General features: G+C 45.2%; 1 protein-coding gene across 3 annotated transcripts; it reads right to left on the minus strand.

Moving 5' to 3' along the window:
- Positions 1-1,596: 1,596 nt before the first annotated feature.
- Positions 1,597-16,762, minus strand: TSEN54 (tRNA splicing endonuclease subunit 54). Of its 3 annotated transcripts, XM_083598207.1 has the most exons (12): positions 16,681-16,761; positions 15,403-15,567; positions 14,472-14,535; positions 13,482-13,565; positions 12,429-12,527; positions 10,974-11,026; positions 9,473-9,571; positions 7,383-8,023; positions 6,150-6,210; positions 4,403-4,519; positions 2,671-2,859; positions 1,597-2,161 (listed from the first exon to the last, which is right to left on the minus strand). In XM_083598207.1, exons 1-11 carry the CDS (start codon positions 16,722-16,724, stop codon positions 2,709-2,711), a joined length of 1,578 nt encoding a protein of 525 aa, XP_083454333.1. In that variant the 5' UTR covers positions 16,725-16,761; the 3' UTR covers positions 1,597-2,161; positions 2,671-2,708. The 3 variants fall into 3 exon arrangements, 2 of the variants coding, with proteins under 2 accessions (XP_083454333.1, XP_083454332.1); XR_014544342.1 differs by having other exon boundaries at positions 1,597-2,859; positions 4,403-4,562; positions 16,681-16,754; XM_083598206.1 differs by having other exon boundaries at positions 1,597-2,859; positions 16,681-16,762.
- Positions 16,763-19,083: the final 2,321 nt, after the last annotated feature.

The following is a 19,083-nucleotide window of genomic DNA, read 5'->3' on the forward strand; positions in this document are numbered from 1 at the left end:
CTGCAGATTTCAGAAAGCCACCTTTGATAATTGTGAACTGCAACACAGCATCATAGTCAAAAGTTCTCATTTCATTCCACAAGTTCTCCCTCTGTAGTGGTTTGGTACCAGATCAGGAAATTCTTTGGTCCCTCAGAAACTCAAGCCAGAAAAATCTCCCATGAATTCACTGAGGCATACTTCTAAATGAACAAGGTTAGGTCTGGGCTGTAAAGCATTTTGTGTGTGGGAGTCCTGGAAGACCTGCTTCCTGCCTTGCAGGCCTTTCTCCACCTGGCCTGGGAGGCAAAGGCCCTGGAATTGACTCCAGCTACAAAAGATGAGGCTGCCAAAGAAGCCAGAGACCATTTTGGCTAGGCATAGGCAAACTCGGCCCTCCAGATATTTTGGGACTACAACTCCCATCATCCCTAGCTAACAGGACGAGTGGTCAGGGATGATGGGAGTTGTAGTCCCAAAACATCTGGAGGGCCGAGTTTGCCTATGCCTGATCTTGGCTGTCTCTTAGGGCGGTCCCAGGTCTTCGACCCTGAGCTTCCACATCATGAACCGCCTTTTGCAGGATTGGCAGCAACAGCAGCAGATATGTTCTATTCTTAAGAGAATATTTTATTCTCTTGTTAACTATTCTGTTTTAAATCTGCATTTTATATTGAATTCCTTTAGAAATGTTTTCTTTTGAAATGTTTTAAGATTTTTTTTGTTAACTTTGCTGCATTAAATGTACATACCATTGTTGATTTCCTTTGTAATGTATTCTTTTGAAATGTTTACAATAACATTTTAGTTGCTTGTTCATTATGTTCAAAGGTATAATTTACATTTGACTTTCTTCAGTAATGCTGTATTCTGGATTGTTTTATTTGCGGTTTTAGTGTGTTGCAAACCACTTTGAGATTTTTTCTTAAACATATAAAGTAGTATAGAAATGAAATGAATAATAACGATGCGCAGAACATATCTAGAGGCTCTCTAGCCCAGTCTTCTATAGGAATTCAGGGTGTTCCGCCCTCTGACAGCTCAACCCGCATAATCCAGACAGGGTAATAGCCACATACCAGCCATGTCAGAAGAGCTACTCCAGAAAGAACTCGTTTTCAGCCAGCCATCCAAATTGGGTGGAACAAATACACTTTATGAGAACAGAGGGCAAGGCTTGCTGCTTAATGTTGACATCATATAAACATGATGGTATTTGGGTTGGGTTGGGATTACGGGTTTTCTGTTATAGCATACACCATGTCTCCCCTTATACGGTCTCTGTCTCCCCTTATACTGAAGCACTAGGACAGCTCTGATCATAGACCTAGTGTCTCTTCTTTCAGGTAACTATGACTGGGTAGGCAAAGCTGCTAAATGCCCAACAATTTTCGGTTGCTTCTCTCTGTCTTGGGCACAAAAGAAATGCAGTGCATTCTGGGAGATCATTTGGGAATCCACTTGTTAGCAAATGCTGGCAGTAGTAAACTGCAAACTACTACCAAGTAAGAAAGCCCTGAAGTATTTGACCAGAATGCATTAACTGCTGTCAATCATATTTTGCCTAAGAGAAATGCACTCTATGAAAGCACCCTAAAAGGACCACAAAACACTGTATTAATGTAAACCTAATTGTTATTTTATTGCTTTAGCCTCCACACTTGGCAAAAAAACCCCAACCTTCATAAACAAAACTACCTCTAAAATTTCTTAGGAAAAAACACACAGGCCCTTTATTTTTGATAACTGCTTTCTGGCTTCAACGACTGTAGCAAGTTCATAGGCAAAAAAGAGGCAGAAATTTGGTATCTGGAGAAGAAGAAAAAAACTCCATAGCAGCAAGGGTTATAAATAAACTTTGTAATACAGACAGTTAATTCTCAACAGGGAATATCAATTTGCATCCTGCAGAGAAGCTGTAAAGCAGAAGTATGGCAGCCCAGTAATAATGACTCCAGCTCTGAATAATTAAAGGTTCACTAACTTTATGGAAATAACACACACACACACACAAACTGGTGGTGTCTTTTTCCATGGACTCTCTGCAAAATCTCTGTGTTCTGTAGTTTCCTTTCCTCTGAAAGATCATTGCTGTTGAAGACGGTGAGGAAAGCACTTGAAGAATCATCTATCTGCCCAACCACAGAAGACTATTCTCAGGTTTTCTCTGGCTGTTCTGTGACTAGAAAGAACATAATGCGATAAACACAGGGAAAGACAATACGGTCCTCCAGATGTTAGATTACAATTCCCATCAGCCAGAGCCTGCAAGGTCAATGGTCAGGGATGATGGAAGTTGCAGTCCAACAACATTGGCTATCCCTGCAATAATGGCTTGCTCCGCGTCACTTGTTGAATCACTGATACTGAATGTTGGTTTCTAGAGTTTATGTTTGCCAAGGCTTCCAGATGGTACGAGCAACATTATTTATCATGGAAACACTTCCCTGGCATCAAATAACTAGCAAATCATTCCAGATTGGCAGAGCCACTATGCCATGTCCAGGCAAAAACGAAACGAAACACATTTGTGCGTTTCTGTCCAGAAATGTTTGTTTTGTTTGAACGACTCTTTGCTTTTATGAAATGGGCAGGCTCTTGCTGCATGAAAATTGCATCTACTGGCGACACAAGGTAGGTAGATATTAAATTCTATATAGCCCTGAGTAATATTTTGTATAAAACACACACCAGTTCCAAAGATGTTTCCCGATGTGACAGCAGGAACATCAGGGATGAACGTCCACAGGCAGCTTGAATTCCTTGAAAGAGTAGAAAGAGATGTCTCCATTGTCTACTAGTGCAAAGACCACTGTGACATCTCCACTTTGGCAAGCAAGCTGCTTCACTGCCCTCAGGGATGGGATCGGATCATCAAACCTATGAGACAGACAGAGAGAGAGAGAGAGACGGAGGGAGAGATGCTTATCTTTCTCAACAGCAAACATGCTTGATTTTCTGAAAAAAGACATCTAACTTGGATCAGGTTGGGAAACTGGTATTCCTGTGATCTAGCTGTCTGGTGACATATGTAAATTCCTGGGAATCTAGTACTGTATTCAGTGGGGGGGGGGGCGGCAGGGAATTTCAAGCCCTCAATATTAGGGACAGAATTTTGATAACCATGCGGGTAAGTATTGGATAAAGCAGTGGTTTTCAACCAGTGTGCCATGGCAGTCAGGGCCATCTTAAGCATATCCAGCTCCCTCCGGCGGCACCCCCCCTCATTTCCCAGAGGTTTTTTTAGGGAGGATGGCGCTGCCGGCGGGGCTGGAGGAGGTGGGCAGCGGCTGGAGGGCGGCTCCTCCGGCGGGGAAGAGGCAGAGGCTGGACGCAGTGCCTCCCGGCTCAGCTGGCTGCTTCGTGCCGTGGTGGCCATGGCAGATGGAGGCTCCAGGCACGGTGATGCTTCGGCGTGGCATGGCGGAGGCGGTGAGCTGATGTCAGGAGGCGCTGCATCCCGCCTTTGCCTCTTTCCTGGTGCCCTCCAGAACTTGGTGCCCCATGCCACTAGCCTCTATGGGTAAGACGCACCTGGTGGCAGTGCGGGTATGTGCCAGGAGCTGAGGCGGCCTTGGAGTAAACAAGCAAGTGGGTGAGGAAGCCCAGACAGCCAGTTCGCCAGCCCTTGCTGTTGGGAAAGGACAGGTAAGTCCCAGGCCCCTGTGGGGCAGTGTGAAGAGGCATCTCTCTTTCAGCTCAGAGACCAGGGGTGGCAGCAGCGGCTGCTCAGAGGACTCCCAAGGAGAGGGGAGAGGAGAGGAGCCTGAGGGAACACTCCACAAGGGAGGGTGTTTGAAAAAGGGTGAGGGGCTGCCAGCTCTGCAGGCCAGGGGTGACATAACTGGGCTCCTGAGCCCCACAGGGGTGCCACAGAAAGAATGTAGTTGGTCAAGGGAGCTGTGGACTCAAAGAGGTTGAAAACCTCTGGGCTAAAATATCGGCCACAGAACCAGAAAGTATAGAGGGGGCTAGGGAATTCAGCAGCTGGTATTCAGAGTCCTCACATGGTCTCCACAACCAGGTTCCTGCCCCAAATCAAAGAGCACTACTAACAAGACAGTCCTTGTGTGTCTGTTGGGTTGGTGGAAGACTCTCTTATCCTTACACCCACTCACACCCACACCTGGACTGCAGCAGGAACTTGCCCAGCTGGCATGATCTCCTCTCTAAAGGCAGGCATCCTTGGTGACTGACTGCGGAAGAGTTCCACTTTCTCAGCATGTACATTGCTTTTAAGGATTTCAAACCATTCAACTACAGTACTCTAAAAACCGACTGTTGATGCAACCCATTAGAGCTAAAACTTCCACTTTTTTGAAGGAAGGCTTAGGCTCTCTCCATAACAAAACTGTAAGCTAAATTCTTTAGCAAATTAGAATATGTAGCTTTGCTGATCAATAAACTGATGAGTGCCTAGTACCTCCGAACACACATCCGGGCGTAAGGCTTCCCAGGGTCATTCTTCTTGAAGCTGGAAGCCACATCTGCTTGATACACATCAAAATCAATCTTCATATCCCTGGTATCGTTCTGCAGTCTGTTGAGGAGGTTAGTTATCAGTACAAAGCTTGAAAGGTCTCCTGTACCCACAGAGAAGTACCAGAGGAGGGAAAAACAGGAAAGCACATCTTTAGCTACAGCATATTTTGGCAGGATCTAGAGTGGAATTAAGGGAAGGGGACCCATAACTTCTTAAGGTGTTAAAAGAGTTGGCTGGGAGAGGGGGTTGAGAGTGGGCATCATAATAAGGCCAGGGAACTCAGAAGGATAGCAAAGACACACTCTGGTCTTCCAGTCTGGTCTGCAGCTGTCTTGGGACTACAACTCCCATCATCCCTAGCTAACAGGACCAGTGGTCAGGGATGATGGGAACTGTAGTCCCAAAACAGCTGGAGGGCCAAGTTTGGCCATGCCTGCTTTAACAGACATCCAGATTAATTCCACAGCTAGGTAGGTTAGACATTAGCTTTTAAACAGACAGCAGTGTTTCCTCTGGGCTCTGAAATCCACCTCCCCAACCACCACACATAGCAGATTTCATTTGCACGCTCCCAATTAACAGCAAACAAGTCTTTAACTTGATTTATGCAGTCTTTACACAACCCAGAATTACAAAGCTTCCCTATCAGATATGGAACCACAGGCTCTGGATTTCAGTATACCAAGCATTGCCACCGCCTGAGACTCATGAACGAGAGCGTCTCTCAAAGGATGTTCTCTACTGACAAGGATGAATGGCAAGCAGATAAATCTGAACTGAACTTGCAACTGATATCCTCCCACTTCTATGACTGGAAGAAGCAGGGACACTCAGGTACACACTGCGCTTTGCCCATGATGATTAGTTGGTTTTGATGTTAGTCCTTTGCTAAGCACGTGTCTGGCACATACTTTAAAACAGCATTTGAAGTTCATGAGCTGCCACAGAATCACACAACTGGAGAGTCGGGAGGGACCCTGAGGAGCATCTCGTTCAACCCCCTAAAATGCAGGAATGGGCATACAGGGATCCATACAGGGATCAAACCTGCAACCTTGGCGTTATTGGTGCCATGCTCTAACCCATGGGTAGGCAAACAAAGGTCTGGGGGCCAGATCCGGCCCAATTGTCTTCTAAATCCAGCCTGCGAATGGTCCTGGAATCAGCATGTTTTTACATGAGTAGAATGTGTCCTTTTATTAAAAATGCATCTCTGGGTTATTTGTGGGGCCTGCCTGGTGTTTTTACATGAGTAGAAAGTGTGCTTTTATTTAAATAATAATAATAATAATAATTTATTATTTATAGCCCGCCCATCTGGCTGAGTTTCCCCAGCCACTCTGGGCGGCTCCCAATCGAGTGTTAAAAACAATACAGCATTAAATATTAAAAACTTCCCTAAACATGCATCTCTGGGTTATTTGTGGGGCATAGGCATTCGTTCATCCCCCCCCCCAAAAAAAATATAGTCTGGCCCCCCACAAGGTCTGAGGGACAGTGGACCGGCCCTCTGCTGAAAAAGTTTGCTGACCCCTGCGAGTCTAACCAACTGAGCTATGTTTCAACTTAAAATCAGGAGTGAAATATTTTAAAGTCAGTATACAAAGTATAGAATAGCTGCTAACACCTAGAACCACTGAAGAGAGATTAAAAAGCATTTGGCCAGCTTTCTAGTTTTGATACTTACAGAGATGCCTCATCCAGGATATGGGAGGGCTGGAACACACTGATCTGCTGGAGCACACTCGCTAGTGGGGAGAACACAAGAGAGGTCTGGATTAGGGGCATGTATTCTTCAAAGATCTTATCTGCCCTGATTAGGCATTCTCATCATTCTGACCACGCCACCCTCCACTCCAACAAAGCTATATGCACCTTCCTCTCCTTCTGCCCAGAGGATCTGTGAATGAGAATAGTTGCATGCAAAGAGAATGAAGTCTATGCAGCAATAAAATGCAAATTTGGTAAATAGAAAGAGGGTGGGCGAGCATGTACTGATTTTCTCAAAGTACAAGAAGGTTTTCTAATTGAAGTAGCCGGGCAGGAAGGGATGCCAGGAAACCAGGAATTATGTTCACACGTGGTGGGGGTATAAATAAGTACCTTTTTTTGGCAAAGGGTGATTAAGGAGATAACAGAAATCACTGGGTTAAAGTTGACCCAAAGTCCAGAGGTAGCACTATTATTAATTTACAATGGGGTGGAAGGTTCACAGGCTATGAAGGACTTGCTCACAAATTTACTGACAGCTGCACAAATTATTACAGCTAGGAAGTGGAAGGGACAGGCAGAATATAAAATGGAAGAATAGTAAAAAAAAAAAAAAAGGTGTGGGATATAGCTATGAATGATAAATTAACATGTGCCATTAACGTAGGACGGGGAATATGCAGGAGAAATGATTTTGAGGAGATATGGAAGGTGTTTGTAGAATTTGTACTGTTAAAATGGAAAGGGGTCAAACCATCACAAGAGGTGTTAAAATTTTGGGAGGTTGGATAGTTACAATAGAATAGTCTTGGTGGTGGGGTGCACATTTTTATTCTTATTAATTTATGATTATTAAAATAATTTTAAAAAAATAAGTAGCTGGGCAGTGGGGGAAGGCACAGAAAAAGATGTGGTGAAGGCAATATAAAGGGGGAAATAATGAACTGGGTTACCAAGCTAGTAGGCACTCTGCCCCAATGGTTCTTGCCACCAATAGCATCACATCCCTGGAGGCATCAGCTTGAAAGGTGCATGCAATGGACAATTTCTTGGCCTGGTCCTAGGCCTGTTTGGGAATGTCATCCCTCTGAAGGAGTTGCTCCGTCCAGAGGACTGATGTAAGAACTGCCCTTCAGGAGCCTCTGGGGAAACCTGAATTCTAGCCCGTCACCCTACCGCAAAAGGGAACAAAGCCTCTTTTCAACAATACCTGTTGACTGTTCTTGGTCTGGCTTCACAAGCGGGGTGACCGCCTGCTCCCAGAGGTGTGTAGGGCGGTTCCGTTCCTCCCACCGCCTCCTCTCTTTCAGAAGCGCCTTATACTCTTGCCATGTGGAGCAACGCCGGACTTCTCTATCCTCGTTGACGCTGCTTTTGTACCTGCTCTCCCACTTCAGCTGCTCCCGCTCCTTGCGGGTCAGCCTCTCGTGCTTCTGGTTGAGCTTCCTGCGCCAACGGGTTGCATCAACCTCCCGGGCCGTTACGTTCTCCGGAAGGAGCCTCTTATCAGGCTCTGCCAGGAGGGTCTGCGGGCAATCGGCACCCATGTTAGGGAAAGCAATAGTGGTGTAATCCCAGCGGGAAGGAGTGACGTCGCTGCGGTCCCCACGAAAGTTCTTGCTAGACCTCTTCTTGTCATCTTGAGCACGAGCTGGAGCTTCTCTTGGGACGCTACAAGATGGGGCTGGCTCCACAACTGCAGTTTTAGGATCTGAAGCCTTTGTGCGTTCCTTGGATGAATCATCGGACGTTGGGTGCTTGGAACTCTCGTGATACCTCCTGGTCTTTTGGGGCGACTCTCTGCACTCCTGAGACTTCTCTGATGCTTTGGGTTTCTTGTCTTCTGATAACCTAACCAAAGGGAAAAGGGAAATAAATGAATAATAATGATAAACCGGAGATGCCAGGAATTGAACCTGGTGGTGATATTATATTATTATTATTATTATTATTATTTTATTAATATTTTTATTATTAAAATGTATATACCACCCTACATCTGAAGGTCACAAGATAAAAAAAGGATAGAAGCACAAAATTAACAGCTAAAACAAAAACAAAACAAAAATGCCCCTCCCACAAACATATTTAAAAGGCCATAGAATATTAATCAGCCAAAGGCCTGGTTGAAGAGGAATGTTTTCTTTTTCTTTAATTATTTTTTAAAAATTATTTCCAAATTATTACAAATCAAACCAAATTACTTAAATTTAATACAATTTCTTAAAATCAGGTTTCCAACTCCTGTTGCAAACATAAGTCAATCCATTTCCTCCCGTAGCCACATCACCTCGTTTAATGTCCAGTCATCATCCTTCACTGGTCGTTAGTCCATTCTTGCAGCTGACCTTTACCCCCCTTATAAACAGGGCCTCTGTTACATCTTATAAATATAAAATCCATTTCACTTGTGTAGCCCTTCATAAACATTGTAGTTTCAGACCTGGTGTGCTGGGAGGACTAATTACTATCTTCCCTTATAATGTTTTCGCCTGGCACCTAAAGATGTATAATGAAGGCCCCAGACAAATAAAACATGGGCATGCTCCTTTACCATCACAAACTAGCAAGGTCACAGTATTCGAAGGAATCAATTAGGCCCCACCTGTTATCTAACACAATGACTGCTCTTATGGAGTTCTTGACTCTTTACACTGACATGGGTGGCGCTGTGGGTTAAACCACAGAGCCTAGGGCTTGCCGATCAGAAGGTCGGCGGTTCGAATCCCCGCAACGGGGTGAGCTCCCATTGCTCGGTCCCTGTTCCTTCCAGCCTAGCAGTTCGAAAGCACGCCAAAGTGCAAGTAGATAAATAGGTACCACTCCAGCAGGAAGGTAAACAGTGTTTCTGTGTGCTGCTCTGGTTCGCCAGAAGCGGCTTAGTCATGCTGGCCACATGACCCAGAAGCTGTACGCCGGCTCCCTCGGCCAATAAAGCGAGATGAGTGCTGCAACCCCAGAGTCGGCCACAACTGGACCTAATGGTCAGGGGTCCCTTTACCTTTACCTACCCTTTGGGAATGGGTGCAAAACCTGCGGGCTTCCAGATGATGTTGGGATACCAAGCTCCCAATCTGCCACAGCCAGCATAGCCAATGATTAGTGATGATAGGAGCTGGAGTCCAGCAACCTTTGCAGGGCACCAAATTGACCACCCCTACATTGTGGCAAGTGGCAAACATGAAAATTGCTGGGGGGACGGGACAGAAACAGAACTGATATATTTCACAGTATGCAGTAACATGCCCACCTAGGGCTAGCCAGTCAAGGGCACCACTCCCAGCATCTGTATGGTTTTACCGAGGGCTGGAGCTCCTCCGCCTCTTGCTGCGGCTTCTCTCTGTGCCCTGGCAGTGGCTATCCAGATTCAGCTGCCTCTCATATGGCGTTGGAACAGTGCTGTGGAGTTAAAAGGGGAATCAGAATATGGTATTAAACTCTGAGTAGGTTGGCTAAGATTTACAAGACAGAAGCAGATAAGTGCTGGAAGTGTAAAGAGGTGGAGGGAACATTCTTTCACATCGTTCTACCCAGACACTGAGGTCCAGCACCAAGGGCCTTCTGGCGGTTCCTTCACTGAGAGAAGCCAAGTTACAGGGAACCAGGCAGAGGGCCTTCTCGGTAGTGGCACCCACCCTGTGGAATGCCCTCCCATCAGATGTCAAAGAGAACAACAACTACCAAACTTTTAGAAGACATCTGAAGGCAGCCCTGTTTAGGGAAGCTTTTAATGTTTGATGTATTACTGTATTTTAATATTTTGTTGGGAGTGGTTTGTTGTAAGACGCCGATAGTGGCTGGAGAAGCCCAGCCAGATGGGCGGGGTATAAATAATAAATAATAAATTATTATGTGGTGGACATGTAAAAAGGTAAAAGAGGATTAGGAAATGATCTATGATGAACTGAAAAAAATAAATGTTTAAAATTACTTTCCTCCAGAAAACCAGAGTCCGTTCTGCTGAGGATAACCCAGACTGAAATCCCCAGGTGTCAGAAAAGGTTATCCATGTACGCAACAACTGCAGCCCGTGTTTTGTTAGCCCCAAAATGGAAAGTGAGCGAGGTCCGGGCTAAAGAGGATTGGCAACTCAAGTTGACAGAATATGCACAGCTTGAAGATTTAACATACAGAATAAGAGAGCAAGGAGAACATACTTTTAAAGAAGATTGGAAAATGTTTATTGAGTATATGGAAAATATCCATGTACAGCTGAAAACGCTGGCAACATTAAGATAAATTCAACAGTGTTAATAATTCTTGATGGATGTAATAGTGGGAAATTGATTTGAATGGTTATTGTAAAATATGCAGGGATGCAAGATATGTAAAATGAACCATGGAAGGAGAAGGAGGAAGTCATTGGATATTTTAAAGTTTGAAAAATGTTTATTTGAAATTGTAAAACAGAAAATTTAATAAAAATTATTATATAAAAAGGGGGAATCAGAGAAGAGAAACCAAGACCTGCCATTCACTCTTAGCTGCAAAAGCCTTTTTAGCAACGCAGAAATGATGATGGGAAACCGCCCTTCCTCCTGGTTATCAGCTCTTCAGCTGATTAATCCACAGACTCATTTGAAATCGAAGGAAGAAGTGGGAAGCAAAATCCATATACAGGTCTCATGACTGACCCAAAGGATGGGAAGGTATGCACTAACCTTGGGAGGTTGGGGTGTCAAAAGGGAGGGAGTGCGAGACAGACAGAAGGAACCAACATGCAATGCTAAGGGGGTGCCTAAAGGAAAACCTTGAGAAGGGTGTTCTAAGGGAGGGAGAAAGATCACCATCAAACAATTACCTGGGACGGAATCTCAGAACGATGTAACCCAGTCTTTTCAAGTGGCTGAATACCTTAAAACAGGGATGAAAATGAAGTCTGACTTTTGTGTCCTTTCAGGATCATACAACAAAACTTGAATCAACATTACCCATGTCGGAAAGCCATTCTGCTCAGCTGCTGCTATTGCCTCTCCAGCAGAGGTGTGTAGGGGTAGGGTGTTTGTGTGTGTGTGTGTGTGTGTGTGTGTGTGTGTGGCAGCACCAACAGTTCGAAACTCCCTACCTATTGAGACCAAGCAGGCACCTTCACCCCTTTCTGCACCTGCTAAAAACATTCTTGTTTAGACAAGCCTACCCAGATGCTTAGAAAGTTGAGGTAATTTTAATTGGTTTTAGTATTTTAAGTTTAGTATGTTTTGAGGTTGGGTTGTAATTTTGCTTGATTTTATCGCCTTATGTTTTTGTTAACTGCTTTGAGGTGTTGTTGCTGTTGTTTTTACAATCAAGCGGTGTATAAATTTTAGGAAATAAAATAGTAACAATAAAAATCTGTATCAGATCCATGTCGCCAAAGGCACATTTATCATATAAGTTTTTCCAAAACACATTACAAAACAAAAACAATATTTGCAGAGTCATCGTGACTCATTTTGCTTTGCATGTTAATGCTTTGTCACCCCAGAGCACTCATTACTATTATTATTATTTACAAGGAGAGTAGCTCACAGCCTGTGCTGCAGCACCTGGTAAGACGCCAGAGAGACTTGCACTTCTCTTCCAAACACAATCACAGGCACCACTCACCTGATTTGAGAATGCCACAAATCAGCTGAAGAGCCCTTATGCCAACATATACAGCCAGACTCACAGATCTTAACTTCCCATTATGGAAAAGAATGAAAAAGAGGAGGTGTATTCTCTCTCTCTGTCTCTCTCTGTCTCTCTCTCTCTCTCTCTCTCTCTCTCTCTCTCTCTCACACACACACACACACACACACACACACTTTTATAAAAAGTAATTAAAAAAAGAAAAGGGCTATAGAGCTATCAGATACCACAGCAGATTATTGTTTATGCTTTCATACAATATTGAAGCGTGAAAAATATTTTAAGTCTCCTATGTTACTTAACAGAAAGCCCCAAACACGGGTAGTATACTGACACAAATCCTTCGCTGCCAGAGTAAATGCATCTGCTAACTATATTGTGGTAACTAAACTGGCACAGGGCTCTTTGCTTTGAACCTCCATACAACTCCCTGTCCCCAGGGAATGAGAGAAACTCCTTCCATCACTCAGAAACTAAATACTTCGCCAACACAGATTGATATGTCTCCAAATGTGGTTCTGTGCTTGCTGCAGAACTCTCACCATTTTCATTCGTTCCAATTCAGTGCCGTACATGTGAGCTTGGGCTTTGTTGACTTTTCCACGAGATTGAATACCTGCAGCCAAACCCAAATCCTGAGGCATACCTGGTACTTCAGCAGGCTCACTGTCTTCTGGGATAGCAGATTCTCATAGGCTTCCTGAACTGACATAGGCAGGCCTCTGTGGAACAGCTGAATAGATCCCTAGAATACAGGAGCATAACATTTAGGAATTAAAGCCTGCATAAAAACTCTGTGGGGACCATATTCTGTGGTCTCAGGAGCCAGCCAGCCCATTTTAACTCAAAAGTACATTGCTTTTTCTTTAACCTTCCCTCTTGGGGATTTAGGGCAACAGCATGTATTAAGGTGGAGAACAGAGGGTGTGTCCAACTTGAGCTGAATAGGATCCTTAACATCTATTGCAAGAAGGTTTTGGGGACCTGGTCCAATCCCAACACATGCTCCCAGGTGCTCCATATGCACAGGTATACACTGCCAACACTTTACAAAGAACAAGGGCAGCTTTCCCCAACCTTAGGTATTCAGATGTTGTTAGGATGATAACCCGCTTCATCCCTGACCACTGACCACGCTGGCTAGGAGTGATGAGAGTTGGGAGTACAACTGGGGAAGGTGACACTAGTGTAACATAGTCCGCTCTCAGTCTGTGCCAAGAAGAACAGAGGCAACCTGGCAACGGAAGCAGAAGAAAACAATGAAGAAAACTGCAGCAAGGGTATACTGATCCCTTCTCTTAGAGCACCATAAAAACACAAAGGGGCAATGCCAACTATTTTCTAAGCACAAGGTATCATCCTCTCCTTACTTCAGCTAGGGTGGAATACGGCATTAATACAAGGCGTGGTTTGTTACATCAATTCCTCTTAGCAGTGCACGATTACCCCTGTGCACATTCTGCACTCTCTTTCCCCTTCTGTCCCCATCCTACTCCTGTGCTCCACAAATAAATGTGCATATTTGCAAATGATCATCATTTATTCCGCAACAGGTGCCTTCATAGAGCTTGAGACCTTTCTGCGAGGTGCTGCAGGACAAATGAGGAGGGGAAGGCAGTTGCCCGTGCAAAATACCACTCGGCACTTGATAGAAACATGAAATCAAAATTTCTTAAGCCTGCAAGCCCGGTCTACTTACACATTCCAGAAGATACAGGGCTTCTTCTGGATGCAAACATTGCTTTCCATGCTCTGCAAAACCCATAGTATGCCAAAATTTCCCCTGGCAAGAAAAGAAAATGTCAGTTGTTCGGATTAGCTCTAGACAGATACACAAGCCTTCAAAATGGTTTTCTGCAAGGTAAGGCATGCCCAGAAAGGCTGGATCCTTTAAGGAAAATATTCCAGACTCTCTTCTGTACTTTGTGATGTAGTCATATCCTCTCCATCAGGCTTTTGGCTATACATAAGAGGAGAACCTGATCTGTTGCCCTGTGGCATGAATTGCAGGTGAGGCTTGAGGATGTGTCACCTTCTACCTTTTGTGAAAGCTACTGTTTGAGAAGATTACAGTGGGGCACAATCAACCTTCCACATCTCTATTTACCCATAGCTTCCCCATCTAGATCTCTGCACGACATTCTTGTAGCTATGCAGCTCTAGATTACTTACTCAGGCTACCTATCCATGTCCCATGCTTCAATTACAGTGGCGGCCTTCCTGCCTTATCTTTTGCTTACAGCCATAGGCAAACTCAGCCCTCCAGATGTTTTGGGACTACAATTCCCATCATCCCTGACCACTGGTCCTGTTAGCTAGGGATCATGGGAGTTGTAGTCCCAAAACATCTGGAGGGCCAAGTTTGCCTATGCCTGGCTTAGAATGCCACATCGTCTAAGCGCTGCACTGGCCAGCCCCATCAAAGAAGCTGCTCTCCAGGGAGAGTAGCAGGTTCCAAAACTAATCCAGCCCTCTGCCATGGCTGCTCCCAAGCTGAACACTGCAAAAGCAGCTTCCACACCGAGCTGTGCTATAGGAAAAGCTATACCAGGCAAGGCCTAGACCCCAATCCAAACTCCACTCTCTGCGGTGGGTTTTTTTTATTTGAAGCTAGGCTCTGTAGGGACACTACATAATTAAAAAATAAAGAGCGAGAAACAACAGGATAAAGATGAACAGTGCGACTTACAGCAGGGGTTTTCAGCTCGACAATACCTTCCTGGGGCTTCCACTCAGCTGCCACCAGACTTCCCCTACAAAAGAAGTTAAAATTATATCCTGTTACCTTAACTGAAAAGGGGTTAAGAAACCATTTTAGTCTTAGCTGGAAGCACAAACTTTGGAAAAAAGATCAGGGGGCAACTTATGTACATATCCTTATGTAAAAACTGCTTCTATATCCAGCTTCAAATTGCCTTGCAAAGAAAGCAGGCACTGTGAATCTACATTTTTAACACATTCAGTTATTTCACTGTATACATGCTTCCGTCTCTCAATATGCAGAATAGGGCTGGCAGTGCTCATCAGTCACAGAGGCATCAATATACCGTATTTTTCGCTCTATAACACGCACCCGACCATAACACGCACGTAGTTTTTAGAGGAGGAAAATCCGTAGGCATGCCACCCGTAGGCATTCCCTCCATAACACGCACAGACATTTCCCCTTACTTTCTAGGAGGAAAAAAGTGAGTGTTATGGTGCAAAAAATACGGTACTTCCCTATAGTGGCCTGGCAAATGATGTTCGAAGCTTCTTTACCCTCTAAGTCAGGCCAGCAGTCTAAACGGTTTGAGACCAGGCAATCTGTCAGACTGTCTCTGCCTTCTTGGACCTGCACACCCATGCAAAGCTCATCATCCAATGCCTTGTTCCATATCCTTAAACTTATTGCCTGGGACATGGGACAGAACATTTTCCGTTGCAGTAACCCTGGCTCTGAAACAACCTCCCTAGACGGGTTTGTACTGTAGCCCATTCTCCTGTGGTTTTTAGGCTTAAACACATGCAAGCACAATGTGGTTTAATCTCTCCTTGATGTCTGAAAGCTTTTTTTAAAAATGACAGTTTTAATTGTTGCTTGTTATTATTCTACATTATTGCGGTATTACACTACGTACAACCGCTCCACACGCTCTTCCTCCAAAAGCTGCCAGTGTTCTTCCCGGCACTGACGCAGCCTCTCCTCTTGCTCTTGCGATCCATCGGGGAGGAAATCCTTCTGGCCATGCGAGCGCTGAGGGACCTTGTGATCACGCGTGCGAGCAGACAGCAGTTCTGCTGGGCTGTAAGCAAAATTAAAGAAGGGCAACCACTCAAAAACCCAGTGCTATCAACACAAAAGGGCCTTGCAGCATCAGGACAGGGGCCCCCCTGGTCTAGCATCCTGTTCCCCACAGTGGCCAGTTATGGGGAAAACGCAGAGCATAATACAAGGGCAATCTGGAGCCCTCCAGATGTTTTGGACTCCAACTCCCATCCAGCAGTCCAAAACATCTGGAGGGCTCCAGGTTGATAAAGGCCCAGTCTACTGGATCCACTCGCCTACACTCTCAACTTACTCCATACGATTGAAGCAGGACTTTTCTTTGGAAAAGCCGCACTGCTTCAGCGACACTTGTGACTTCTATATGCCTGCTAACTTCAAAAGTGCTTTCTAACAGTTTACCTGAAGTTATGTTAACCAGACTGCAACTTCTCATGCCCCTTTTTAAAGAATTGTCATTACAAACCTCAGACCTAGGGGGACAAGTTACATATTTTTGTCAGGAGATCTCCCATTTTCTGGAATAACTTTCTAAGATGCCAGCCATACAAAATGAGTAGAGCCAGTCCACCCAGCACTGCACAAAATCACTAAAAAAAGAGAGTCACAACTAAAAAAAATTAAACCCTGGGAAACCGGAAAGGTGTTTCCCTATGCAATTCCAAAAGGCTGAAGCCAACGTAAAATATGAGCACTTCCCACATCTGAATGATTTAATAACTTTCAGGCGGATGTACCAGTAAAGGCTTAGGAATTCGCTTCCTGCCACCACGATACGCCTCGTTTACTTTCTGCAGCGGAGCTCCTTCTTAAAAAGGGAGCGCCCAGAATACGGGATCCAGGACGGACGGACCAAGAGGAGGACAGGGCGGAGCCCCTTGCTCCCGCGATCGTGTCTCCTGCAGCTAAAGTTGCGTGCATTCACGTGTTGCTGTTTTCATAGCATCGGCTTATAACTCTCCACCACCCGCGTTCTCCGGGCTGCAGCCTCGCACTTCCGCCTCCGCCCGAGCCGCAGGCCGCCGCGCCCACGTGGCCGTTCACCCCGGGGGAAGAGGGAGCCCCGACCGGGCGCTGGGCGGCCCCTGTAAGCTCGCTCGCATCCGCCCACCACGCACCTAGCCCGGGTTACCTGAGCAAACGGCGACCCTCAGCAAGACGTAGCTCAGCATCCATGGATTCCACTCGCTCCGCCCACTTGGGCCCTCCGACTCTTCCCCGCTCTCCTTCCCTGGGTCCTAGCGCCGGAAAGGTTTCTCGCCAAGCAACGACGCTTCTCCTCCGGGTCTCCAAACCGGCGTGGAAAGCGAAACAACGACGCTCACACAAGACCGCGGGCGCGCGCACATACGCACACGCAACATCTTTTGGGTGGGGAGGGGGGCAGGTGCATTTTCAACAGGAAACCGTCCAGGGTCCAGATCTGGATCGGGATGCTGTGCAGGAACGTTGCTTTCCCCCCCTTCAATACAGTACTGGTACACATCAGTGTCGGGTTTACGTATAAGCTAAACAAGCTAAAGCTTGTGGCCCCACTCTCTTGGGAGCCCCCCAAAAAATTAAAAGAAAAAACACACTGGGTGTATATTTTCAAAATAATAATAATAATATTTTTTATACCCCGCCCTCCCCAGCCAAGGCTGGGCTCAGGGCAGCTAACAACCAATAATAAAAACAAGTTGAATAAATACAACTTAAAAACAAGATTAAAATACAACATTAAAAAATTAAAATGCAGCCTCATCACAGGAGGAGAAAGGAAAAAAGGAAAAAAGAAAGAGGGGGATAAAAACTAATAAAATAAAACCTACATATAGCAACAGTGTTTTGTGTTGTGTATGGACCTATTAGGTCCATAAATTACCATATAGCATATATTCAACACATAAAACAGTGACAATTTGTTGCTGACAAAGGACAGCTAGACATATAAAGGGCCCCATTACCTTCAGTAGCTTAGGGCCTCATCAAACCTAAATCCGGCCCTGCACATAATAGAACCATAGAATTGTGGAGTTGGAAGGGACCCCGAGGGTCATCTAGTCCAACCCCTGAAAAAGGCAGTAATCACAACTACTGTAAAGCATCCATAACAGATGGTCATCCAACCTCGACTTAAAAACCTCCAAGGAAGGCGATACTACTTACTAAAAAGTCCATTCCAGCATGCCAACCTACTCTGTCTCTAGCTCCACCCAACCAAATATCCTCCCTCCTGTTCTGCTCCAGTATCACCCATAAATACACACTGGCTCTCGGCTATGATGTTCAATGGAACATCCACGTTCAGAGGCAGTGGAGACGAACATTGCAAGGTGTTGGTCTCAGTGCTAACCGCTGCCCCGTGTGGTGAACTGCACAACTGCAGCCTCTGAGGGGAAAACTTAAATTTTGATTGGTTCCACCCACCCATTTCAAGTAAACCTTAAGCCCCCTCCACGTATCTTATCAGAGGAATCTTTACAAACAGCCTTATAAGGTAGGCTAGCATTATTATCCCCATGCTAAATACTGAGGTTTCAGGCTAAGCATAGCCTACAGCCATCCAATAAATTCAGAATTGACCTGAGACTTGAATCAGAGACTTTCCTGTTCATGCTTTTAATCATTGTCCTATACCCTATTTTTTGCTGACAATAAATGTGATGGGCGCTGTAAAAAATAAAGGGAATATAAAGAGCACGGCACCAACCCTTTCATTAAAAGCAGCCGGTTTCCCAAAGCCTGTTGGAACAAAAAAGCGGAAGGACAACACAGAGGGAGCCAGTCTACTAATTTTGCCAGGGAGCAAGCTCTGGAGTCTAGGAGCAACCACCGAGAAGGCTCTGTACCACATCCCCACCATATGTGCCTGTGAGGTTGGTGGGACTGAGAGAAGGGCCTCCCCCAATGTTCTCAAAACCCAGGCAGGTTTGTATGAGAGAATACAGTCTTTCAGAAAGTTTGGCTCTGACCATTGAGGTCCCTTCCAATCCTACAATTCTATGATTCTCAACTCCCTCTTAAAAGATGCAAGACCCCTGTCCTCTTTTGCATCTCCCCCCATTATCCTAATTGCCAGGTGTGTGCAAATAAGAAAATGTTAGCAGCGAGGTGAGAGGAAAATGAAATGCAGGATATGCAGAGTGTGCTTGCCGTGCTAAAAGCTTAAATAAATACATTGTCCATTTGCAAAGTAGTTTTGATGAGAACACACACATACTGGGCATGGGTGAGCTAATTGACTGCTGCAGGGATAAAAACCTTATCTTGATTCAGGATGCATTTGTCATTCTCTCAGGTCCCGTGGGTCTCTCTGCTGTTTTGGATGCCCCTCAGAAAGCCACAAAAGGTGCAAGTACCCTGCCAGGTATACAACTGGTAATGCTTTGCAGAGCTGTAGTGTTCTGGCATATGGGACATCCATTATATTCTGTGAAAGGGATGTTCATTAAGGCCAGGCACATCTGTTAGCCATCGTCAGCAGGATGCTTTCAGATTTTTCCTCTTTTGAAGTGCTGCATCTCGACAGTATGCTGTCAGTGAAAAGGATCAC

The sequence above is a fragment of the Podarcis filfolensis genome (assembly GCF_964270895.1).
Source record: "Podarcis filfolensis genome assembly, chromosome: 2".
Taxonomy (NCBI): domain Eukaryota; kingdom Metazoa; phylum Chordata; class Lepidosauria; order Squamata; family Lacertidae; genus Podarcis; species Podarcis filfolensis.

What these genes read in the sequence shown, in the direction of transcription:
- TSEN54 (XM_083598206.1), bottom strand. Translation starts at nt 16,724, where the DNA reads ATGGATGCTGAGCTACGTCTTGCTGAGGGTCGCCGTTTGCTCAG. An exon ending in CCCTGTATCTTCTGGAATGT is followed by an intron (nt 12,528 to 13,481) that starts GTAAGTAGACCG and finishes CCTGTATTCTAG; the next exon opens with GGATCTATTCAGCTGTTCCA. An exon ending in GCCCGGATGTGTGTTCGGAG is followed by an intron (nt 2,860 to 4,402) that starts GTACTAGGCACT and finishes TCTGTCTCATAG; the next exon opens with GTTTGATGATCCGATCCCAT.